The 26,786-nt window shown below is 40.1% G+C and overlaps 1 protein-coding gene across 1 annotated transcript in view; it reads left to right on the forward strand.

Annotated features, from left to right (window-relative positions):
* The window catches only part of LOC129622140 (neurexin-3-beta), a 612,931-nt gene that overhangs the window by 435,576 nt on the left and 150,569 nt on the right, over nucleotides 1-26,786 (forward strand). The window contains exons 4-5 of the mRNA XM_055539030.1: nucleotides 2,173-2,262; nucleotides 8,130-8,437. Coding sequence (XP_055395005.1) covers nucleotides 2,173-2,262; nucleotides 8,130-8,437 — 398 coding nt within the window. The remainder of the gene's footprint in view (nucleotides 1-2,172; nucleotides 2,263-8,129; nucleotides 8,438-26,786) is intronic.

Below are 26,786 nucleotides of genomic sequence, written 5' to 3' on the forward strand. Positions count from 1 at the left end.
CTACAGAGAGTGGGAAAAGGTCATTGCTACACTTAATATTGCACCAATGACAGGTACAGAAAACCCAAAGTAATAGAATATATTCAAGGTGAATCTGGCATAATCCATTTGGCATTTCTCAGTATGTTGTTGTGACTAAAACTTGAGAGAGGTCAAAGCTTGTGAAGATGGATGATATATATCCCTTGTGTAGCTGTCTCCTGTAGGGTAGAGTTAAGAGTTACACAGATATACGTTCTTTTCAGAAAAGCACATCTTCCTTTTCTATTAGGACATGTGAAAATTAGCCCAACTTTATTTTGGATTAGTAGACTTCTGTGTACCAGATCTACCAGGATGATCATATAATGGTCTCATAGGTATTTATTTACGTTAACTTAAAATTACCTTTTTTTTCACCGTGGGCTTATTGAAACACCAAGAAGTTAAGATACCTTTTTCTATTTTGGCTCCTAGCTGTCTCTCTCTCTCTTTTTTTTTTTTTTTTTCTTCTGTGAGAAATAACACTTTGAGGAAAACTTTAAATTATATACTGCAATCCAAAATTGTTAGTTGTTCTTTCCGTTCATTACATGTTGTCCTTTGATATGTTAATATATTAGGCTTGATGCCAACCAGATAGGGTCTCATAATGTAAGCTGGAAACAGATCCACAGTCTCCTCTTTGATGAGCTTTTTGTTTGTTTTTACTCCTGGGGAGTAAGAATAATGAGTCAGCTCCTAAGACTAATTTGTTCAAAGGAGAAATGAATGGGAAATCTTTTAAATGTACCCAGTACTGCTACCCCTTTACCATTCTGCCTCTCACAGAAGGCAGGTACTAGTCTGACCACACACAGAATCTTCTCCACCAATAAAAACTCCGACATGCAGGTGGCCCAGAGATGGAAATACTGGGGCAAGCTTTTATCCACCTGGTGCTACATGCCATTCTAATATTCTTTCTAGCTTTTATACTTTATGAATTGCTTTCAAACCACCTGTTTTGAGATTTTTATTTCACTTTTAACACTGGTGATCTGGATTGGGCTTCCTGAAGTTCCAATACTAGAAGGCTAAGATTCAGAAGTAATTTAGAAATTCACTAGTTTCTGTTTGATCTCCATGATGTTGGTTGATAAGACAGTAGAGTTCCCAAAGCATGGCTTCATTATTTTGTGTTTTGAAGCATATTCATTAGGGGTATATCTTCACAACACCACTCTCCAAGTCTGTCCTAATTAGACAAACCATCCAGGGGTGGTAATAACATTTACAAAGGGAAGAAAGTGGGCATACTCACAGTTAAAAGCATTATATTTGAGCCTTGAAATTAATTAGATATTTCATGCTTGGAAGAAGTATCCCTACCAGGCTTTTTGAATGGAGACATATTCAGGAAGGACCTCTCATAGTAAGGAAAGAGAGCGAGACTAGGTAAACTTATAAAACCTGTGTCTATTGGTACTAATAAAATATAGATGCTCAAAGGCCTGGAAATGCTATACCACTAAATGTATAGCTGCTTTTATTTACAGATGTTTAGTTGGGAGTTCCTCTGATTTTAAAATATGGAACAGATATGGACCAAGGGATAGAGATGAAAAGATTTCCATGTGGTACTCTACCTATTTTACATAGGCAATGGGATGCCAGGTCCCCACTTTATGGAATAAGAAGTCTCTGTTGGCCATCAAGGCTTAAATTGTTTTCTTTGGCAAGGTAGAGCAGTTGCAAACACTTAAGAGGAGAATAAGGAAGTCCAGGGCTCCGTTCTTTACTGTATTCTGATGGGATACGGTAAAGTGAGTGTGGAACATGTGTGACTGAGACACCGAGGGTCCTGATACTCACAAGTCAAGGGGGTCCTTGTTCCTCCATTGACCCAATCAAGGTATGGTTGGAGAGAGATGGAGAAGAGAGAGGGTAAACCGTTCTGTAAACAGCCACACCTCTCACGGATGCCCATCCCCAGCCACTTGCCCAAAACTTGATGGAGCACGGCATAGCTAAGAATAACCTGACCTCAAACCTGTCAACCAAGGGCAGAGTGACTTCGACTCCACCTCCACTAAAGATAAATTGCTATCTATCTCTAAAAAACTTCATAAAACACACCAAAAACCTAGGATGTTTTTGAATGACTTATTGACTTTTCAGATTGTTCTTTAAGCTGTTTTTTAAACTTTAAAGGCAACACTGATAATGAACGCTTCCAAATGGTAAAACAGAAAATCCCCTTCAAATATAACCGGCCCGTAGAAGAGTGGCTGCAGGAAAAAGGTAACTGTCGTTAAAACTTTCATTTTAAAATCATTTGACTCTAAACCCTCATTTTTAAAGCCTGCAAATAAATGTTCCTTAAATGATAATCGCCTGCTGCATAAATGACTGTTTTAATTTTCATTATAATTTGTGTCAGCTTCCACCTGCCATATGTTGATAAATCATGCTATAATACATTGCCATTAAAATACAGTTAAAGGGACTAACATCTAGTTTTCTATCAGCATGACAACCACCAACAAGAAATTCCAGGAACCTCTAAAAAAAAGAAATGTATTATGGCAATTTAACCACTGCATGACATTATTTGTTAATTTGTTTTAAATTACCTCTTATACCAGAGCTTTCTAAAGAAATTTCAAAAGAACTTATTAAACTTACATCTTGAGGCTGTTTTGGCTTTACTATCTGTAGCATGGTTAGCATCAACAACAACAAAAAATCATAGATTGACTCGTCATTTAAACTGCTTAAACAAATGTTATAAGGGGAGCCATGTTCTTTAACATTTGTTTTTAAACAAAGAAAGAATGAGAAGGGTGGATTTTGCCTTCAGAATTAAACTTGCAGAGGCAAAGATATTTCGTAAGAGGTTAATGGCATCCTAGTTACTGATGGAAACTAAAAATAAATAAATAAATAAACGTATTCTACACTTCAGTTGCGTGGTACCCTTGTGTATTTGATACTTATGCAACAAAAGTATAAGGAGTTGGAAAATGAAAGGTTAATGGAAGGCAAAACAGCAGTTTCTCATTTGCCAGAGAAAACAACCACTTGGTTAATGAAAGAGGGCAGCGGTTACATGTGACGTTAGAATTTTCTGTGTGACTCCTCTTCATTGCCTTTCAATGAAGAAAGACTTCTGACTTGAACAAGCTGGTGACTGTTTTTTTTTTTTTCCCGAGCCAGTAGCTACTCTTGTAGTTTGAGGTGTTTTTTTTGTTTGTTTGTTTGTTTTCTTAAGGAGATATTAAGTGAGTTTTTAAAATATGTAGAGATTTGATTATTTATAAAAAGTAATGGGGTATGTTAATATGCAACGTAAAAAAAAAAAGACAAAGGACTTCTACAGTTGCAAGCTGAGTGAAAACATTCAGAACTTTAAACACGGAAAATCCTCACTGAGTCTTAACTGTTTGCCCTGTTTTTAACGTACGTGGTCTAATTAAAAATAAAGAATAACTCTAAAAAGCAAATAATTTTGTTTAGTAATCACCAGCTCATAAAGTCCCTTTAACATTAGAGATGATGATTGCCTCACTTCTTAAAAAGGAAAAGACAACTTAGATGCATGTCTGAGTCTCATGTGCCTGAGAAAATTTATTTTTTGTTTCTTTCAATTTTATGTTAATAATATTTTATTTTACTCCATTGCCTTTTGAAGTCTAAGTTCAATAGCATGCCAGGCATTTTCATTTGTATTAATCATTTTAAAGTTATTAGTAGGCTTTTAGTTGTTCTTCCAATAGCATTGTTATCAGTTGGCTTTTTATATAGAAGGACGCTGCCAAACACACAATAGAGGTTGAATGGGTGGGACTGGGTAGGGGTGGTTTGGATGGGAGGAAGGGAGGAGTTTGTTTCTTAACTGAGTATGTATGTTTATATATGCAAATAATATTGAAAAGAATTCTATACAAACTGGGGGGTTCTCTCTTCTACATTATTTTAGCCCAAATCACTTTTTTGTTTCATTTAGGTAAGTAACATCTATTCATTCTATTGCTTTATCTCTTCCTCTGTCTAGCCAACTTTCCCTTTATAGAAATAGAAAATGTATACCAAAGACCTTGCAAGGACAAGGAGTTAGAAAAGGGTGAATCTGGAAAGATGATTAGGCAGAGGCATTAGTAAGGACTTGGACTGCTCTGTCACTTGGGCAGAGACAGTTGCTTCTGTCATTGGAGAGGAGATGTGAGTCACAGCATTCCCTGGCCTGTTTTCTGGCGCTGTCTGCTATTGACTGACTTTCTGTCCTTAGACAATCCACTTAACCTCTTTATATCTCAGATTTCCCATCTGAGGAGAGGAGAAATAATACTGCCTATTCCCCAAGGGTGTTCTGAGGTTTAATTAATTAGTCTTTGTGCAACACTGACTGGAAACATACAAAGATTTAATTTAAGCAGTATGTGAACTTGGTGTCCACATGAGGGAGCATTTAACGACTTCCAAGAGGATGGGCACCCAAAACAAAACACCAAGTAACCTGCTACAAAGCCTGTACTGGGATTGTAGTCAGATTTTATATATTATTGGTGATAGATTTGAATCCATTATCAGATTGTAATATAGATAGAATAGTGGTCATCCCTTATTAAAAATAAAAAAGAAAGAAACACGATTGATCATAATGAGTGGCCATAAGGAGACCTGGCACTGATTTTGAGAATCTTGGGCAGATGGTAAATGTTCTGCGGTGGGTCCCTTATGTCCTTTGCAGGGAGAGGGTCGTGATGATTGTTTCTCACTTACTCCTGCTTCCTTGAGAGAGTGAAATTGACCAGAGGAAAAGATAGCAGAAGACTTGAATATCCCACAGTTCCTTTAGTGCCTGCCAACATTACTATTAACCACCTAATCTAAGGTACAGAGGGCTGGGAAAGGGGTTTAGAACATAACAAAAGCAGATCCAGTCAGAAATACACCATGAAACAGACAAATAAACAAAGACCCAAATACTTCCTATGGCATGATGGATACCTGAAACATATACACTCCTTCCCTATTTACCCCACCAGTGTCTTGTTCTCAAGAAATGATTAGTCAGATCTCTCTGTGAAAGCAGGAATAGCCAGAAATGAAGCTGTGGTTTAATTGTGTAGCCCAGGAAATGTCTTGCCTTGCTCCACACTTGGGTCTGTCTTGAACAAGCAGAGACCACTTTTTGGAGTGAACCGTGGCAACTGGAATAAAGGAGATCCATCATTTCTAGCCAGTGTAATTCAACTTTGCATTTCAATTCTCTCTGACCTTCCTTTCATTTGTAAGCATAGGCGGAATAACATCACTAGGAAAATAAGATGAAGACCATTATAGATGTGGAGTACTTCTGGGAATATTAGAAATGCAAAATCTACTGTAGTCAGTTATAAGCATCAACTGATCTTCAGTGCTGGGCTATATATAAAAAAGGCAATGAATAAATATTATGGTTGGCCAACAGTTATGTGAATGGAAGGGATATTATGGTATTGGGGCTATCTGGTGCAAGACACTAAACTTTAGCCCTTCAATTCTCCTATTAGGCAACTTTTTATTATGTTAAGCTATTCCAAATGCCTATGCAAAGCTGAGAGCATGTTTATTCTCCCCTTCCATCATGGCATTTCTTTCAGTAGTAAGCTTAGGGCTCCCAGGAAAAAAGCTGTTGTCAAAAAACTAAATAGTAATGAGGTATGAGCTCTAGGCCATTACCCAGCATTACTGTGCATTGAACTTTTTGCTGCATCTCATATGAAAAATGAGAGGTCAAAGAACAGGCAACAATGTGTGTGCACAGGGCACTGAAGGAATTGATGGGAAAAGAAATGGAAATCTATTAGATCTATTTGATTAGTCCCTTAGGATCTGGGCAATTTTGTTTTTAAAGCCAACAGATTCCATTTCCATGCTCCACATATTTTTATAGACATTATTTTCACTATAACAAAATTATCTGGCCAATTCTCCATAGTGTAGTGTTTAAAGCTCCCAAAGGGGTATTATTTATCAACCATTCTTGACTAATATGCCCTTAAGAGTTGCCTGATGAGTGGATTGGGCTCTTGTACAGAGTTCCCACTGAGTAGAGGTGTTTTCCCTTTTCTACCTCTTCCATTTCACCCATTTTTATACATTGAGAAGGGATTCCACTAGAATTGAGAAGGGATTATATACTAGAAATTCAAGGATACTACTCTTTATATAGATTTAAGAGCTTCCCAGGTGGTGCTAGTGGTAAAGAACCTGCCTGCCGATGCAGGAGACATAAGAGACACGAGTTCAATCCCTAGGTTGGGAAGATCCCTGGAGAAAGAAATGACAACCCACTCCAGTATTCTTGCCTGGAGAATCCCATGGACAGAGGAGCCTGGTGGGCTACAGTCCGTAGGGTTGCAAAGAGTTGGATGTGACTGAAGCGACTTAGCACACACACAGCACATATAGACTTTAAACACCATATAATAATAGTTGTAGAAGTTACGAGCCTAAATATCACAGTATGTCTCTATTCATATTAGAGATCATAGAGCAAAGATCTCAGTCTTAAAAAAAACATACTCCTTTCAATTAAACAGGTGAGTATAATAGAACATTGTTTTCAGTCATTAATAGCTAAAATAATTCCAGCAAGATTAAGGATGACTGGAGCATTGTTTGATCACTAACTAAAATGGAGGAAAAATTCAAAAAGGATAAACTTAATTCCATTTAAAAAAAAGTTTTCCCCTCTTTCTCCATATGGAAAAGCAGACAAATAATCTGGAGAAACAATAGAATAGAAGGCTTTGTCCTTCAAAAGCTAGATTTTTCTGTGAAAGATCTCAAGCTTAAGAAAAGCTTTTTAAAATGGGGATAGTTGGGGTGTAAGATAAGTTGACTTATACCATTCTCTGTTCTGCCATGCTTTCCTTCTGATAGTTTTCTGTGCATAGAGCATAAATGGTCCCCCAAATAGGAACTAGCAATAAGGTGAGCTGCTGTGTCTTCAATCCGTTAACATGCCCGTATATCATTTAAGGTGTTTTATGTGTTGCCTTTTTTATTAACACCTATCCCTCCTTTGGAGAAGGCAATGGCACCCCACTCCAGTACTCTTGCCTGGAAAATCCCATGGATGGAGGAGCCTGGAAGGCTGCAGTCCATGGGGTTGCTGAGGGTCGGACGCGACTGAGCGACTTGACTTTCACTTTTCACTGTCATGCATTGGAGAAGGAAATGGCAACCCACGCCAGTGTTCTTGCCTGGAGAATCCCAGGGACGGCGGAGCCTGTTGGGCTGCTGTCTGTGGGGTCGCACAGAGTCGGACATGACTGAAGTGACTTAGCAGCATCCCTCCTTTTAAAATTTGTTGATTTTGAATGATGTCATTTTTCTTTCCCCCTTTATCGCTGACATGATCAATGCCTACTTATTTTCCATACCTTTGAGAGAAATTTAATTGTGTGACCATGGTCTCTCCCCTTCCCCCAATGAATAAAGACAGAAAATAATCTGTCATGAAGTTTATGAAATAGCAAGTACAGATAGAATATTATACATTAGCAAAATTTCTAGGAAATCTTTAATTTCTTAGAGGTGTTTATTTTTATAAGTACACAATAGCTCCAGGTCTCTTAATTAAAATCTAATTTAATTTCAGTTAATTTAATTATCAGACCTAGTTTTTTAATTCAGTGTTCTGAGTTACCCCACTGAGTTTTTATTTGCCCTATATATTCTTCATCATTTTCATTATGTTACTTTGTAGGTTAAAAAAGTCAGTACGATAGGTATTTATGATTTATTATTATAATTACCTGATTTGGGTTGTTTTCTTTTTCTGTCATCCACAACTGTATACCCTGGAAGAATGCAGTACCACTCATCATTGAAGCAAGATTTCTCCTGCTTCACAATAAAGAAGTAGACATTCAATTATTCAGGCTGTCTAGGATATTCAGCTAGACAGTGGAAGAGATAAACATAGGGAAATGTTATTTGCCAATGCCGAGATTGAATTTTTGTTACTTGCCAATACCTATACTGAATTTTTGCTATCCAATTTTCTCCCCTTCAGTTGCTCAAGGAAGCCTGTTTTGATGTCTGGTCCATTCAGACCAGGTAAGGCAGAGAAAAATGTATGGGAATAATGATGTTTCCTCCACCCAACCCACTAGGCCGGCAGTTAACCATCTTCAACACCCAGGCGCAAATAGCTATTGGCGGAAAGGACAAAGGACGCCTCTTCCAAGGCCAGCTTTCTGGGCTCTATTATGATGGTTTGAAAGTACTGAACATGGCAGCTGAGAACAACCCCAATATTAAAATCAATGGAAGTGTCCGGCTGGTGGGAGAAGTCCCATCAATCTTGGGAACAACACAGACGACCTCCATGCCACCAGAAATGTCTACCACCGTCATGGAGACCACCACTACAATGGCTACTACCACAACCCGCAAGAATCGCTCTACAGCCAGCATTCAGGTAAGCTTCTCTCCAACATTTCCTTGATTCTGCATCTTTGTCTTTGAGACATTGCTATCATGGTCAGTGTTGCTTTGTAGCTAAAGTGTCTGAATTACTATGTTTGTAGGAAGGACACCTACAGATGCTCATAGTAGTAACACCCAGGAGTAGAGAAAGACAAAGTAATTGATAAAGAAATTATGAATGTCTGGTGTGCACGCATGGGTTATTATTCTTATTATAGCCATCACTGAAATGGTAAAGCTGTTATTCAAGGTGAGAGATGGAGAACATTTTCACTGTGACATACTCTCTCCTCTCATTTTATTACCTTTCTTTTCAACAGCAGAAAAAGATAAGGAGGAAAGGAACATTTGTTATCACAGGAAAGACTATATTCTAGTTAAATTCTATTTGCATCCTCCTGATGGCTTACTATTGGGACATGAATTGTTCATTTCTGAGGCCGTGGGGTAGCATTAAGTCAAGGGTAGATGAAGCTGAAGTTTCCATCAATCTTTATAAAATGCAATACTTGTATTTTATAAGTGTTGATTAATCACTTGTTATTTTTGGTCTACTTTGTTTCTTTTACATTGTATTGACCAAAATCCTAATTATATTAGCAAATTTGAGGGTCTGAGTTTAACTATGTAGGGAGTCCTTAGCTTTTGTTAATGTTTTTGTTTTGTCACTTAAAAGTAATTGTAGCCAAGCTAAAGCTTAATGCTTTGCTGATCACTTTGGCTTCTCATAAATCTAGATATTAGAGGGTATAAAGTTGAATTATTAGCCTTAAATGCTCTGGCAAAAAAATAATACATTCCAATTGCTCATGGCGGAGAAGGCAATGGCACCCCACTCCAGTACTCTTGCCTAGAAAATCCCATGGGTGGCAGAGCCTGGTAGGCTGCAGTCCATGGGGTCACTAAGAGTCAGACAAGACAGAGCGACTTCCCTTTCACTTTTCATTTTCACGCACTGGAGAAGGAAATGGCAACCCACTCCAGTGTTCTTGCCTGGAGAGTCCCAGGGACGGGGGAGCCTGGTGGGCTTCCGTCTATGGGGTCGCACAGAGTCGGACACGCCTGAAGCGACTTAGCAGCAGAAGCAGCAGCAGCGCTCATGGGGAATTGACGCTTAGCCTGGTTAGTGTCTGTAGGAGATTCAGTAGATCAGTACTTGTCCTTTCTTGGTTTAAGACATTATCCAGGGCTTCAATTGAGTCTTTGACATTGATTTCAGTGGGCACTGTAAACCTAAATTCAATAATCAATTAAATCTCTGATGTGTTCTCGTTCTTCTGAATTAATTTTATGTGAGTTAGGTAGTGGTAGAATTGTCTTCCTTTTCCCTTGTCTTTGAGTAGACATAGCCAGACACCTCCTTACATGATTCCACAGGAACAGTCGGAAGCTGATTCACAGATGATGTCATCAGTACAATTTTACGTGTTTTAGAAAGGCTACTGAGAAGCCGGTTACTTCACAGTCTTAGAGTTGCACATGTTGTTACATTCAGACCTATGTACATGCTCAAAAAAAATAGCTTCTTCTCCACTGATATTAAAGCAATAACTCCTGACACTTCACTCTACTCACTGAAAAGAAGATAAAAGGCAATATATATTTCTATTATGACTCTCTATAGCTCTAGAGCAGATCTGCTTATTGTTGGTGAAAGGATAGTTCTGTCTGCACAGGTCTGGTTCTGCTTCTGTCAGAATGCATTCCACTAACTCTGTGGGAAGCAGAGGAGCAAATGGCTTTTTCTTCGCAGGGATGGATGGTCCTGTAGTCTTTTTCGAGGCCATGTTTTTACTGACCTCAGAAGGATTTAATGTTACATGGGGATTCAGGGACCAAGCCATAATAGTGATCAGTTTTGGGCTTTCCCTCCAGGGGCAAATACATAAATGGGAGTAGATTAAGTATTTGTACAAACTAAGAAAGCTTAGGCTAGAAGGTACAAAAGTCTTGTAAGCAGTTCTGACTCTAGACATCATTGGACCTATTGTCATTTTAGAGAACAGCAGCTGTGGACAGCTGGTCATCTCTGACAGCTCCTTTCTGATGTGTCTCTGTTCCTTTAGTCCAGTAATAATTGGATCACATCTGCATGGCTTTCCTTTTGCTTCTAAAGACAAGGCTATAAAAATGAGTTATAAACCTGTTGATGCTTGTTGTTTTTAAGAGTGTATAAAACCATAAAGTGCTATTGGAGAAAAGCCAACAGATGAGCAGAATTGGAATAGATTGGAACGAGAGATTTAAAAGCCCCATATTCTTTGTAAAGATTAGTTAAAGGAAGTAACTATGCCAAGGGTTTTGCACTTTTTGTTCGGCCAACCAGCCATAAGAACTTTGCTTTGGACTCTGGAGAAAACTTAGGATGGACAGGTAGACGCTGCTATGTTTAAAATGGATAACCAACAAGGACCTACTGTATAGCACATGGAATTCTGCTCAGTGTTATGTGGAAGCCTGAATGGGAAGGACTTTGTGGGAGAATGGATCCATGTATATGTATGGCTGAGTCTCTTTGCAGTCCACCTGAAACCATCACAGCATTGTTAATCAGCTATACTCCAAAACAAAATAAAATGTTTAGTGAATTAAAAAAAAAAAAAGGTTATCAACAGTGAACACCTGCACACATAAAACACAATAGCCTGCCTGTCTCCAAGTCTGCTCCTTACGTACATTCTGTAGATCACATCAAGCTTGTGTTAGGCATGTGGGCCCAACAACCCTTAGATTCTATCCAGGGTTTTAGACAGTTTCCAGACTGTAAAGACTTTGGGTGAAGAAAGTCACTCTCAGAAGTTCTAATGTGCCCTGTGTGAGCCAGCTAATTTTCCTGGATGAAATGGATTCCTAAAGATTTGACCTCTGAGTAGCATTGAAACATACATTACCAAATGTAAAATAGATAGTCGGGGAGATTTGCTGTATGATGTAGGGACCTCAAATCCAATGCTCCCTGACAATCTAGAGGGGTGAGATGGGGTGGGAGGTGGGATGGAGGTTGATGTATAGCAGAAACCAAGACAATATTGTAAAGCAGTCATCCTCCAATTAAAAATAAATTAATTTGATTTAAAAAATTTGATCTCTAAGAAATCTGCAGGAAAAAAAAGAGGTGAGGAAGACTGGATTTCATGTCCATAGATTCATCATCCACGTTTTCACCTAGGTGTGAAATCTTACAGCCATTTCCAAGTGACTCTGTTCTGTCCTCCTTGGCTTTGATAATATTGCTAGAGTAGAGTTGCCCTAAAATTTGACTCTTCCAGGAGAAACAAAATAAGCATGTGCATTCACAAGTATAAATATCTGGTTATTTAAAAATCCACCAGTTATTTCTTTAAGCATAAGGTTAAAAAAAATCATTTGAACAGTTCATTTCTAATAGACCTTGGATAATGTTGATTTCAGATCAAAGGAAAACTGCAAAGTGCTTTTAGTGATGCTCTTAGCCATGTGTGAAGGTGAACAAAGAGTTTTTGAACTGATGGCCCTCTAATGCTCCAGCCTCCTGGAAATAATTAGCATTTTGATCTTTCTAATGCACTAGTGTGTTACAAAATACTTGTGAATTACATGGACTATGTGCAATTACTCACAGCTCTGGTGCCAAGCATTAAGTCTTTACCCTACATTAAGAAGGATGTCTCTGGTTACTCCCCTGATTGAAAAAGAAAGTTAAGATTGAGAGAAGAGGTGGATACATTGAGAAAGCAAATGGATGGGTGATAATTCTCAAATAAAGATCTGGCACTTAGTAGGTGCTCAATAAACATTTGTTGAATAAATCTGAAAACAAGATAGGCTTTATAATGTACTTTATCATTTAACAATCAGAAGTGGCATGGCTTATGGAAGATTTTCCCTCTAAGATGATCACTGGGCTTTGGACAATTTAATTTACCCCCACACCCCCAGTGGTAACACTATGCTGCTGCTGCTGCTGCTGCTAAATCGCTTCAGTCGTGTCCGACTCTGTGCGACCCCATGACGGCAGCCCATCAGGCTCCCCCATCCCTGGGATTCTCCAGGCAAGAACACTGGAGTGGGTTGCCATTTCCTTCTCCAGCGCATGAAAGGGAAAAGTGAAAGTGAAGTCACTCTGTTGTGTCTGACTCTTAGCGACCCCATGGACTGCAGCCTACCAGGCTCCTCCGTCCATAAGACTGATGAAATGTATGTACTTGAAATCAGATTGCCTGAGTTTGGAACCTAGTATCCTCTTCGTATTAGCTAAGTGACCCTGGGGAGGTCACATATGTTGTGGTTACCTAGCTGTGAAGACAACCTGTCATCATTTAGTAGCTTGAAATAATGATGTCATTAGATCTCATAGTTTTATGGGTCAGAAATTTGGGCAGGGCTCAGAACATTGAAAGCCAAAGGAGAAGGGGGAGGCAGAGGATGAGATGTTTAGATAGCATCACCGACTCAATAGACATGAATTTGAGCAAACTCCAGGAGACAGTGAAGGACAAAGGAGATTAGTGAGCTGTCCATGAGGTTGCAAAGAGTCAGACATGACTTAGTGACTGAACAACTGTGAAAACAGCAAAGCAATTCTTCTGCCTTACATCGAACTTGCTGAGGTCACTCAGTGGCTACTCTGGGCTGGAGGCTCTGGCTTCACACGTGCACCTGGAGCCTCAGTGGATGAACTGGACTCAGTTGTGAACATGTCCCTCTCCGTGTCTCTAGGACTCCTTTCATGGAGGCTTAGGTCTCGTGGAGAGAGTTTTCCAAGTCTTGGATACATGGAGAAAGGAACAAACCTCAGGTTGGTTGAATGTACAAAGCTAAATTGACAAAGTCAGAGATGATGATTCCTAGAGAGATAGCCAAGTTCAACTAGAACAGAGAGTGTATAGAGGAGGATTGGTGGGAGATCAGAGACTCAGATTCTGAGTGTCTTGGCCTAAAACTCCCTCCAACAGAAGAGGTCCTAGAGGGGAGAACTAGATCAGGTTCCCTGTGGGTTTCACTATGGAGATCATACAGGCACGTCCATTACCTGACATCTGACCCCAGTGCTGGGGAGTGACCTTGTAATAGCCACTAAAATGGAAAAGTCTCTAAAATGGAAAAGTTCAATTCAGGCTACATTCACATTCCTGAATCTTCAATCAGGACAGAAGGTAAAAGTGAGAAAAAAAAGTCTTTTAGGGATCACTGTCAGCCACCAGGACCAAAACATTCCTGCAAGAGAGGAAAGGGCCACGAGGAAAATAGTTCCAAGAATAAGGCGTATTCTCTTCCCTTAGTGCTCTAGACCAAGTTATTAGTCAAGAAAGAACTCAATGTGTTCCGTGCAAATCACCATTTGGAATCGTTTATAAGCTTTTAGCAAGAGACTGATCGTGACCCACTTTTCTGAACTGGGCATTGGTAAAGTCACCTTGGCATTGGCCGGGGCTGCCGGACACCAGAAAATTACCAGAAAATCACAACACTCAGGCTGGACTGGAACTATTCCCAATAAACAATAGAAATGAAAGATGTAAAAGCTTTATGAGATTTCATTCTTGGCTCTAACTCACAAGTTTGGTGGGAAATACATGGACCACTTTCAAAAATTGCAGAAGGAAGCCACAGTTTTTCAGGTTTTGTAACAATACCTTCATGGAAAGTCCTCCCCATGGTCTGCTTTTACACTGGGGACAGTCAGAAGCACCCTTCAGCCTTGATACTACTTATGGCGAAACAAAAAAAAGCAAAACTTGTGACTAAAAAGTTGACCCTTTACATGGATGTGTATGGCTGAGTCACTTTGCTGTTCACCTAAAGCTATTACAATATTGTTAATTGGCTATGCTCCAATATAAAATTAGAAGTTAAAACAGACCAAAAACCAGCAGGTTAACCTGCCAAAAAAAAACACAAAAAAACAGTTGATCCTTCTCACTGCTTGTTCCTGATGGAGTCTCAGTGTGCTGAAGGGAAGAGAGAGCAATTAGAGTCAGAATTTCTAGTTGGACCCTGCATTCTTCCAGTTTTTTAGTTATGTATCTATGGGTGAGTTGATTAGCCTGTCTAAACTTCAGTTCTATTATCTATAATCACCTGATGCAAAGAGCTGACTCATTGGAAAAGACCCTGATGCTGGGAAAGATTGAGGGCAGGAGGAGAAGGGGACAACAGAGGATGGGATGGTTGGATGGCATCACTGACTCAATGGACATGAGTTTGGGTGGACTCCAGGAGTTGGTGATGGACAGGGAAACCTGGCCTGCTGCTGTTCACGGGGTCACAAAGAATCAGACATGACTGAGCGACTGAACTGAACTGAACTGAACTGAATTATCTATAAAATGGGCTCGACAGCATCTTTACCATAGGCTTGTTGTGAGTAATACATACAGCCAGATGTGGAAAGAACTTAGGCCATGCCCTATTCCATAAGTTTTCACTAAATGCTAGACATTCACAAAACCACTTCAACGCAAGAGACTCTCCCAGGACTCATAGATCCTCATAGAGCTTAGCCTCCTTGTATGGTTGGATAAGCACAAAAACAATTTTGTCTACACCCACACAAACCCATTATTACCCAGGATTTCCTTTGAGGGTTCCAGATTGAATCATAGCCCTGAACTCATCAATTAGAAGGAATTTATGGAATGGGAGTTAGTTGAGTGGTTATTACATACAAAGCTTTTTGTTAGGACGAAGCGTGTGAAGCTGCCAGTTATGTAGGAGCAGAGTGGTCGAATATCAGCAACTTCATATGGTTCCACAAATAAATGACACATTCATTTTCAGTATGTTGTTATCCATAGGGTTTTGAGATTCTGGCTGGAACAGGTTTCTGAAGGTTCTTTGAATAATCAGACTGTCTTGGATTGGGATACAAGATTCATCTACCTTATTCCAAATACCATGCTCTAATAGGAGGTAAATTATGTTATACTTACCCCCCAAATTACCCCTCTGGGCCCCTCTACCTTTTCCCTGCTTCCATCAGCTTGATGGAAGTGAGACAAGGAGTCCACACAGATTTCCATCCCTCGCTTTAGCCATAAGACAACAGAGCCTCCAGGGGAAGTTTATTTTAGGATCAGGGCTCAACTAATATTGATTAACGGCCTTGCATAATGTAGGGCTCCAGGGCTCATTCCTTTCCTGCCAAGCCTCATAACTGGGGGAGGCAATGAAGATTTGTCTGTCTAATTAGACTTCAGCTGCCAGCCAAGAAATACCTTCTGTTTCGTCTTTACCCTCATGCAGGTACTTTCTTTTCCCCTCTTGGAGAACAAATGGGGAGGAGGGGGAAGGAAATGGACTCTAATTTACTCATTACCTAGTAGAACCCTCCAGTGACATTTTCTCTCTGGAATTGCATGGTTCTAATGGGGAAAAAAAAGGAACTTGATGGGTTTACCTACCTCTTAAAGACTTAGGTGTCAGCAGTACAAATAGATCAGTACTTCCCAAAGCTGAAAAAGTCCCTGAAAGGATCTCTGAGAAGGTCCTCATCATGTACAGGCAGGAACTCTGCAAGATGCTCAGATAAGTTGTAGAGATGCCCTTCTAATTAGCATGTAATATTTATAGGGTAGAATCACTGACCAGAACTTCGAATAAAGCACTGGATCTTATTTTTAGCCATCTGAATAGCTGAGAGGGATATGCAGCTCTTGGCTACTCACTGTGGGGGTCTTCAAATGTTTCTTTTTTCTTTTTGTAGTTGCACAATGTGGGATCTTTAGTTGAGGCATGTGAACTCTAAGTTAAGGCATGTGAACTCTTAGTTGCTGCATGTGATACCTAGTTCCTCCACCAAGGATCTAACCCTGACCCCTCCATTAGGAGCATGGAGTATTAGCCACTGGACCGCCAGGGAAGTCCCCCAAATGTTTCTAAAACTCTTAGTGATTGTCCAATCACCTAACAGACTTCTTGGCCAAGTATAAAGCCTGTATCTTTACCGTCTGCCGTATGGATCTCTTCCCTGGTCTCTCTCTCTCTCTGTCTCTCTGATGGTGTTTTCTACCATCTTGCTCCAGGCACACAGGTCTTCTTGATCTTCCTTAAACTTAGATCCAGGAGAAGGGAGAGACAAGCGAGGGCCGTGCATTTGCAGAGTCTGATCTTGTCTCTATTTAATATGTTGATTTTTTGCTGATCAAGAATTTTTTTTTTTTTGCATTGATGCTGACTTCAAAGCATTGCAATAAATTATTCTTTATCTCTGATGATTGAATTTGAGGCCATTCCTTTAAACGTTACGCAATAGGTGAGTGCCTCCTCCTTAGTCCCAGCCCTGCTTGAATGTACCAAGCACGCCCATGGCGTTTCCCTTGCAGTTGCTTCTGCCTGATGCAGCTCTTCCCAGTGATTGAATGCCTCACTGCCTTCCTGTGTGCAGACTTCTGCCCATATGGCACCTTCTGCAGCTGCCCTCCTTGACCATCCCCTGTGAAATAGCTCTCCACTCCCTGCTGCCTTCTGCTTCGTGGTCTCTCAGAGCAGTCATCTCTACCTGACATGATATCACACATTTGCTTGTCATCTCTGTTTGGTGAAATGTGAGTTCTAGGATGGCAAGATACTCGTTTCAGGCGCTATCAGGGCACAGAGTAAGCCCTCAGTCAGTATTGCTGGAGACGAATGGATGGACGGCAATCCACTAGCACCTTTTCAGGGAGTACACAGGTCTTATGATGCTCACGACTGAATCCCACTTCCAAGCGCTATCCCCACTTCTGCCACCTCAAGAGGCCCATGCTCTGGCTCTCTGATGAGGCTCACCAGTAGGAATGGTAGTCAGCTCCAGTTTGTTTGTTTGTTTGTGGGATGGAACCGGTGCCCTCTGTGGTGAAAGCACGAAGTCCTAACTACTGGACCAAGAGGAAATGCCCTCAGCAGTGGTTTTGCTGCTCTGGACTCCTTGCCTTGTACAGTTGCTGAGTCTGATCTTGTCTCTATTTAACATGTAGATTTTTTGCCCATCAAGAAATCTTAAGAATAAGAGTCCAGAGATGTCTCCTTGTATCTGGTATGAGAGATTGTTCTTGTTGATTTCTGGTCTTAAATTCCCTTTCCTTAGAAATTATTTGCCATCCTAATGGCAAAGGTGGTTTCTAGCACTTACAGTTTCAAAGCAATTTTGAAAATGTAATCTCACCTACTTTCCCTGTCCAATTTGTTTGCCATATTCCTTTCCCAAATTATTTAATTCTTAATTCTCCTAAAACCTACCTTTGTATATATCAGCAAATAAAAACTATATTAATGGACTGCTGCTTCTACTCTGTTCTATTGGTATGGATAGAAAATTAACCAATGGCTAATTTACCTGGTTGTGCATATGTGGGTAGGAGTCTTCTACCCACTTTAAGTTACTTTTTTTGTTTTTCTCTAATAACTAAGTTGATGATTCAGACAGGAAAGAATCTGCCTTCAGTGCAGGAGACCTGAGTTTGAGCCCTGGGTTGGGAGGATCCCCTGGAGAGGGGAATGGCTGCCCACTCCGATATTCTTGCCTGAGAAATCCCATGGCCAGAAGAGTATGGCAGACTACAGTCCATGGGGTTGCAAAGAGTCGGACTCAACTGAGCGATTAACAACAACAGCAAACAGCTAAGTATGTGATGAAAGTGAAAGTGTTAGTTGCTCAGTTGTGTCTGACTCTTTACAACCCCGCCAGGCTCCTCTGTCCATGGGATTCTCTAGGCAAGAATACTGAAGTGGGTTGCCATTTCTATGAAACTCTTTATTCCTGGTCTTGACTCTATGATTTATGTGGCTCCATAGTTTGTGATCCTTTGAAAAGAAGATTCTGGAAGATACTATGAGAAGTCACTAGATCAAGAGAAGGAATAATCTCTACGTAGCTCCTGACTCAACATTCATGCCCTGGCACAGTGCCAAACACAAAGTGGGGCTCAATCAATGTTTGTTGAAAGAAAGGAAACTGCATTAAGTGAATGAATGCTTATCTTTAAGAGGGAAGAAGCAGATCAGGGGGCAATGTTATTGATGTTCAAGGTCAACAGAGACAGCTGTGAGAAAGCAGTCTGATATGAAGGAAAGAGAGCTCGGAAACAAGAATCAGGAGACTTAACTTGTAGATAAAATGGTTAAAGCCATGACTCAAGGTGGTCTTTCATGTATCAGCTTTGGAATTTGGCTAGTTTGCTTCTTGAAGCTTAGTTTTACCACCGGCATATGGAGATGACAACATCGACTTCATGGATAGGTTACAATAACACAAGTCAACAGCGTCAGCTGGTGCAACTCAGCAGATTGTTGTTGTTGTTATTTTAAATGGGATTCTAATCCAGGTCTCTTTGACATCCAACTTTTGGGTTTTATTCTTTAGCCATTTGGCCTATTACAGGGCAGTTAGCTTCCTTAGGGCTCCACTCTCTCCTCAGCTAACAAATATAAGGGTAGATTCACATTGTCTCCAGTATCTTCACTTTCCTAACAATAGCTAACATAGCACCTTGTACATCCAGTGACAATGAATGGATGGACAAATGAATTAGAGGATGGAGGGGAGGAAAAGTTGAGGAGAAGAAAGCAGAGAGCAAGCAAAAATCCTCTGTAATCATTTTGCTGTAAGAACAATCTGTCCATTTCCTGGATTGGATGGCTCAGGTTGAGAGAAATGCATAGGATATCTTTAATCGAATTCAAATTACAATGCAAATAATGATTTATTTTTGTACCCCACTCCACCCCTTTGCTGAAAGCTTTCAGAAAGAGTTCCACAATGACTACCTCTATGTAGAGGATAAAGCACTTAATAAATGTCTCTTGAGTTGTGGAAAAGAATCAATGATTCCAGTTTAAGCTAAGGTCCAAGAATGTTCTTTTTCTCTGAAAATGCATCTCTTTCTATTTATAGATGACAGGGAAATGACTTTAAGCAGCACTCATTGCTAGCCAGTCTTCAAGATGGATATTTCCATTCTGCCTTTGACAAGGCTGTAGGAGGGATGGGATGTGCTTTCATATCTTCCTGGTGTATGTTTGAATGATTGTAAAAGTTAGAAACACACTGAGGCTGTTATGACAACCCTGCCTTTTGAAACCTTCTAATTAAAGCCTTGGGTTGTCTAGAGAGCTAGTTCTGTTAGCTAAACGGAGAATTTAAGGTTCTTCTGGTTTTTTTGTGTTTGTTTTTTTTTTTCATCATCCAGGGATGCGATGTCTGGGGAAATAAATGTACACCATATCTGTGGTGGCCAGCAGTCACTGAGAGAATTACTTGGTGGAAATTTGATTGACTTATGTATATAATGTGGCCTCTTCTATCTCTCATTGTATATGCATGTGTGTGACAGAGAGGGGAAGAGAGGATGCTCACGTGTGTTCACATGTATTAGCTAAAACAGTGAAACTTACATGTTCTGAAACTTACATGTACGCAGATCACCTGGGTGATGTGATTAGCGAGCAGCTTCTGAGTCCATTCTAGGCAGGGCTAAGATCAAGCTAAGATAGCATCCCTGACTCAAAGGGCATGAATTTGAGCAACCTCCAGGAGATAGTGGAAGACAGAGGAGCCTGGCGTGCCACTGTCTATGGGATTGCAAAGAGTTGGACACGACCGAGCCACTGAACAACAACAGGATCAAGCTAGCTAGCTCCCAATGATGTCAGGCCATAGTTAGTGGATCTCACTTTCTGGAGCCAGGACCTCGTAGGTATTTATAGTTCTTTGTTGAATAGTAGTAGCACCTGTTTATCTATCTCCTCCAAACGGTCTCCCCAAACTTAATTCAAGGCTGTTCAAAACAGGAAATCTTGTTAACCTGAAGCATTATGTAAGGGCAAGAGACACCACCCTGATGAGGATTCACCAAGAAAAATATATCCCATCAGACAGTCCTGCTCCTGGTTCCACTGACCTCCCCCTCCTGGCCCTTCCTCTGCTACATGCCCTCAAGGCAGATGCGAAAAAAAAGTAGGTAGAATTTAACTTGTCACAATGTGTATCCCCATTTCTGAGAGGTGACCTCCAATGAAAGCAGAAGGACATGAATGATTTTAATCCACAGTAACAATGGGAAGCCAGTCCTGACCATCCTGAGCAGTCTAAATATATGAAATGACAGATTCTTCTCCTCCGCCTCTTCACGTCCTCCTCCCAGATAGTGAGCGAGACACGTATTCATGCACACACAACTCACACTGTAATGCACAATGAAATTTCACCCGGCCTTTATCTCCGAGCTGCTGTTCTGATGATTAATGCCCCATTGGTTGGGAAGCTATTCCACCGAAGAAAGACAAGGAGAGGGGAAGACACATGAAATATATCTCTGAGGCCATTTCTCATTATTATTATTATCATTATTAGCTCCTTACTGCCCTATCTATCCTGTTAGAGAATGCTTGATCTATTGGCAAGGGGGAGGGGATGACATTTGAAAGAGGATTTCACGAGGGAGAAATGAACAAGGACAAAGATAGAAATAGACACTTTTTACTAATGAGGACTGTCCTGGATGGGGTTTGGTGGTGGTCATCATTTATTTTTGGTTTTGTTTGCTGATTCTATTATTTTTGTCGTTTTCATTTTAAAGCCAAATATAATAGATGCCTCCATCTGTGTCTTCTGTTCTTTCCCCGCCCCCCAGACATTTTATTTGTGCATGTGTTCTTTTGTCTTTATTGAGTCTCTGTCTGCAAGAATCAATATGATGTAACGTATGCAAATGTTATTCCTGACCACTTATGCAAAAACTGGACAGAATAATTTCATTGCTTTGTAACTCCCATAATATAATTGCATCCTTATCCTGGTTGATTTCAAGTTTCTGAAGAGGCTATTTTAAAAAAAAATAACTCTATGTATGTATTATGTAAGCCACAGTGTCTGATTCTCTCCTGTTTCTCATTCAAAGAAAGGATGATTGTTAAGTAATTTCTGGCTCTGTCATTTAGGAAGACCACATAGCAGTGGTCCTTTGGGAAAGATGGAACCATATTAAAAGCACTGTTAGAACACATATACCTATTGATAAAATGGCAGATTCATTTACCTAGACAGAAAGTACTATCATCTGATTTAGAAAATGCTGTCTTTCCAAAGTTGAGTTTATAAGGGCATAAAATATTTAACTATGGTACCCACATGTGACTTCACTTTTAGTTGGATTTGTATTCGGTTAACAAATATTTTCGTAAACTGAGTGTCTAGTATGGGTCACACACCTTTCTAGGCATTTCGGTTATAGAAATACACAAAACAGACAAAAAGTCTCTCTTCTCTGGGGCATATACTCTGTTACTAAATATGGGGTACCTTATGAGTACCAGGCTTTGGAGAAACCAAGGGTGAAGTAAATATGAAAGTGAAAGTCGCTTAGTCGTGTCTGACTCTGCAAAGCGAAGTAATTATATTTCTGCCTTAAATGAACCCATAGTCTGGGAGCACTCTTAAATATGGTCTAAATTTGAGCAGACTCATTTTTGGGTCCGTTTTCTACAGAAGCTCTAGCACGCTGCTCACTATTACAGCTGCAGGGGCAGCAACTGTCTGTGTTTATACAGGTCAACTCAATTGAAGAATAACAATTAAAGAATAATGTCTTTAATTTCTACTCAAAAGAGGAAAGCAAGCTTCAAATGTGAACCGTCTCTTTTTGACTAACAAAGATGGCAATCATAAATCATGTTAAAATAAAATTGTTGTGTTTGAAATGTATTTTTGTCTCCAGGACTCAGTCTATAATGTTTATTGCAGATATTTTATTAGTTTGAGATTATAACCTCATAGAATGTTTATATTCAAAGAATCTCAGATACTGTCTAATTTTTTGGTTCCACACAATGCATAGAACTTTAGAGATGGGCCAACCTGGTTTCATCCATCAAAGCCATCTGTCCAGGGGCAAATTACTTGCCCACCTTTTGTAATTTAAACAATAAACATTGGAAATTCCTGGAGGTCTAGTGGTTAGGAATTGGCACTTTCTCTGACAGGGCCCAGGTTTGATCCCAGGTTGTGGAACTAGGAGCCCACAAGCCGGACAGAACAGCCAAAAAATAAATAAACAATAAACATATATTAATTTGATGCTTTCATTTAATTTATCTAAATAACGCATCTATGTAACTTAAAACTTCACAGAGCACCCAAACTCACGTTACTACAGGGCAGAGGCATCATTACCTCAGCTGCTAGGAAGGGCAGCTGCTGTATTTTTAATAGGTATTTTAATAGGCATATATTATATCTAAATTTACTCTCAATGCAAAATTCCAGTAAGAATTATTATACTACCAACTCCTTCTGTATACTGAGACAAAGCTCTCCTTAGGGTCCTCTATTTTTGTGGGTTTTCTTTTCTTTTTCTTTTTTTGCTTTCCCTCATATAATATTCTCTAGCCATCTCAGAGAGCATAGGAATTAAATAATACATATAAGTGCTTTGGATATTTTGCATTCAGAAATGAGCATAGCTGGCTCTTCCTTCACACCAGCTGCTTATATTTTTGAGATGAGCAAGGATTAGAATAGTCACTTTGGAATTTTTATGCTATGCAGTGTCAGACTATGTGTTTGCATGCCACTGGGTTCCATCAGACAGTGTTTGGTGATAAAGTCTATTCACTTGGCTCTCAGTTTCTTTCGGCTTTATCACCGTAATATATTTATTAGCTTTCCTTTACATGTACAAGTTGATGTAGATCCTGTAGAAAAAGAATCACTCCACATATTCCTTGCAATTCAAGAGGAATAATACATTCTAAGAGGACAAATGAATCTCCACCAAAAAAAAAAAAAAAAAATCAGTACATTCATGTTGGATATTCCCTGGTGGGTCAGATAGTAAAGAATCTACCTGCAATGCAGGAGACCTGGGTTCGATCCCTGGGTCAGGAAGATCCCCTAGAGAAAGGAGTGGCAACCCACTCCAATATTCTTGCCTGCAGAATTCTATGGACAGAGGAGCCTGACAGGGTCACAAAGAGTCAGACATGACTGAGCAACTAACTCTTCACTTTCTTCATATATGGATATAGACACTGGAGGTAGGATTTGATCAAGTAATTATACTAAGTATGAGCCAAAGATTACATCTGTTGGAGGAGAGAGGATTGGAGGCCAGTGTGAGCAAATCACAAATAGGAGGTTTCAGGGGAAATTTAAGTGAACTTGGTGAGGATGTTCCCAAGGTTATTTCTACAGGGACCCATTGCTATCAACATTGCCAACCAGTAAACAAAGATTGCTAGAGGCTCTGAAGTAGATCAAAATAGTTGAAGAGGAGGGTAATAACAAAATCGACTCCCAAAGCCATACTGAAAACATCATACAGCCATACACAGAGCCCCTATAAAATGTTCTTTTGACTCCAATAGCTACAGGGTAATTCATGTTTTTTTTTAATTTAGAGGATGTGGGGTGAATGTCTAGACAACTTATTTTTGTTATGTTGTACTCAGCAATATGCATAGTAATAACTAGAGGGAAATATAGATTACATAAAACAAGGCCACTCAAGCCATTGATAGGAGGGGGATTAAGGTGGTTTGTGCTCTCTCTCTCCCCTTCATTTTCAGTAAACTACATTCTTTTGGGTTTTTTCCTCATCCTCTTAGGTATTTTTATAAGAGAGTTTTCCTCTTTCTTCTGTTGTAAACATTTTTCCCATCTCAACATCCTTCTTAAATTCAAGAAACATTTTCCTTTGCAATGTACAATGAAAGGCGATTATGTTAGAAAATATCAGAGATGGCTTTGTCATGTCTGATGGTGTTAAATCATGTCGTGTCCTACAGAGCTCGGTAAATGAGGCCAAGGGAATGATTTGACAATTGAACAAGGCTTCAGTGGCCTCTCCCAGCCTTCCTCAAAACTCCCTGAGGAGAGAGACTCAAGTGAAAGTATCTTTCCTTTAAAGGACTCTGGAGATTCGGGCAAACCTTAATTTAGGTTTTGCTTGCAAGGCAGAGCCAGCATTGGCAAAGGGGGGTCTTTGTAGTCTTTTTTTTTCCCCCCAGCATTTAATTTGAATTTAAGATGATGTAAGGGAATTAAAAGAGGAAGATTAATTGCTCAGCAGTTAGTAGCTACTGCCTACTGTATGGAAGGATCTGCATAGGGACAGAAGGGTGAATAAGACAGATGTATGCTACCTGTCTTCATGGAGCTTACATAACAGGAAGAAGGCATAAAACAAACTAATTTCACAAGCAACTATTTAATCACAAGATGAGTTCAGTGAAGGAGCGCAAGCTGCTAAGAAAGCTGAAGGGGATCTGAGCTAGTGTTCTGATGTGGCAAGAGTTTCTTGAGGGTGCCGTGTAGGAGCTGCACTGTTCAGGATAAGTTAGGTAAGCAGCGGGGGAGAACAAGGCGAAGTATTGTAACCCGAGAGAAGAGCCTGTGCTAAGGCCTTGCTGTAGGGAGCCTGCTGTGTCATGTTTCAGGTTTTTAGTCTACAGTTTTGCTCTCAAGTCTTGAAACATACAAGATCTGACGATGTTAACTGACCAGGAGGCCACCCTTAAGGAAGCCAACAGGATGAAGCACCATCAGTTACTATGACAGAATGATGTGGGGCTGGTTTGATTGAGTTTGCAAAGCTGGATTGAATGTTGAGTGGGCTTCGTGGTCTCCTGTTCTGAACCCTCTAGATTCCTGCCCGCATGGTGTGCCATGGTTTCCTCAGTGACAATCGGAGATACAAACAATTTAAGCCAAAGCCTCACAGATGCATATGTAAGAATTGATACAAATGCGTGAATACACTGTGCTTAGCACAGTTATGCTCAATACATTGAACTCTATTTGCTAAAGAGTGACCATATACATTGAACAGATCATATGTCCCAGATGTCATGTCATAGACCCTCACGTATTGTAAAATCAAGAAACTATCTAGTTGGGGATTTCCCTGATGGTCCAGTGGTTAGCACTCTGCACTTTCACTGCTGAGGGCCCAGGTTCAGTCCCTGGTTGGAGAACTAAGATCCACAAGCCAAACAGAGCAGCCAAAAAACAGCAGCAACCACAACAAAATTAGTGTGTGTGTGTATCTAGGTTTCCAGACTTTACAGCCGTCCTGTATGTCACCTCCTTGTTTCTTTAATAGAACACTAGTAACCAGGAATTAGCAATTGGAAAACATCTAACTCTTCTTCCTGGGATTTCCCAGGTGGCTCAGTGGTAAAGAATTGAGCTGCCAGTGCCGGAGATACTGGAGATGCGGCTTCAATCCCTGAGTCAGGAAGATCTGGAGAAGGAAGTGGCACCCTACTCCACTATTCTTGTCTGGAAAATCTCATAAACAGAGGAACCTCGGGGGACAGTCCAAGGGGGTCACAAAGAGTCAGATACGACTTAGTGACTGAACACACACCCACAATTCTTCTTCCTCCTTTCTTATGCTTTGTCTTGGTGGTTTTTTTTTTTTTTCCTTAGTGAAAACTGTGAAGCTCAGTGGAAGTTTTCCTGCAGTTTGATTACCCTCTCTATTTAATTTTGTAATAAAAACTCTGAACCAGAAGCTGAAGATAATGTGCCCAATTCAATTCATATGTCAATTTCTTCTTAATTGTAATTATTTCCCCTAGTTCTTCCCACTCTTGCTGCCCAGGCATAGCTGAGGCTTGGATGATTATAAGACATCATGCCTACGCCGTCAATTATGCCTCCTGCTTTCAGATTAAATTCATTTACTACCATTGTTCTGATTATTAGTAATAATAGCGGGCGTCTCCAGCCAAAGCTGGATGAATAGTGTTCACAGTCTTTGCCTCCAAACTTAGCATGTTTTAGCTTGTTACCCAGATGATTTCTTCCTTTTTAATGGTGCAGAGTGTTCAGTTTACTGTGTTGCATTTAAATGTTACTTAGATCATACAAAATCCAAGGCTTTCTTAGACGTTTCTTCTTGGTGTGAAGTGATGGTCTATTTCCCCAGGGGTAGTTTTCACCAGCTACTGGATGGCGGTGGAGGTTTCTCTTAGTAACAAGACTACAGCTTTGAAGAAGTATTTGAACTGGCAAAGGATGTCTGTTGGCTAACAAGTCTTTCTCAGAAAGGCCCCAGGTTTTCATCCTCAAAAGCACGCGTGGCTTTGACTCCTGTGATGACTCCAAAGAGAACACTTATCTTTCTGCCTTTTTACTGGAATGTCCCCAGTGCCGTCACTAACAAAGCAGCAGCACGGTCCAGCCAACTTAAAAATAGTGTTGGCCCTTCAGCAACATGTTAGTTCTTTCAAACTTCTTTCCCAGACTCAAATCTCAATGTTTTCTGTGCTTAAAACTACATTTGTAATAAGATCACCCAGACAACTTAAGGGAAAGAGATCAGAAAAAGGCTTGGTGGACAGTCCAGGCTTTTATTTTATTATTTTGCACTTGGTGGTGT

This window comes from Bubalus kerabau, chromosome 10 (assembly GCF_029407905.1).
Source record: "Bubalus kerabau isolate K-KA32 ecotype Philippines breed swamp buffalo chromosome 10, PCC_UOA_SB_1v2, whole genome shotgun sequence".
Taxonomy (NCBI): domain Eukaryota; kingdom Metazoa; phylum Chordata; class Mammalia; order Artiodactyla; family Bovidae; genus Bubalus; species Bubalus kerabau.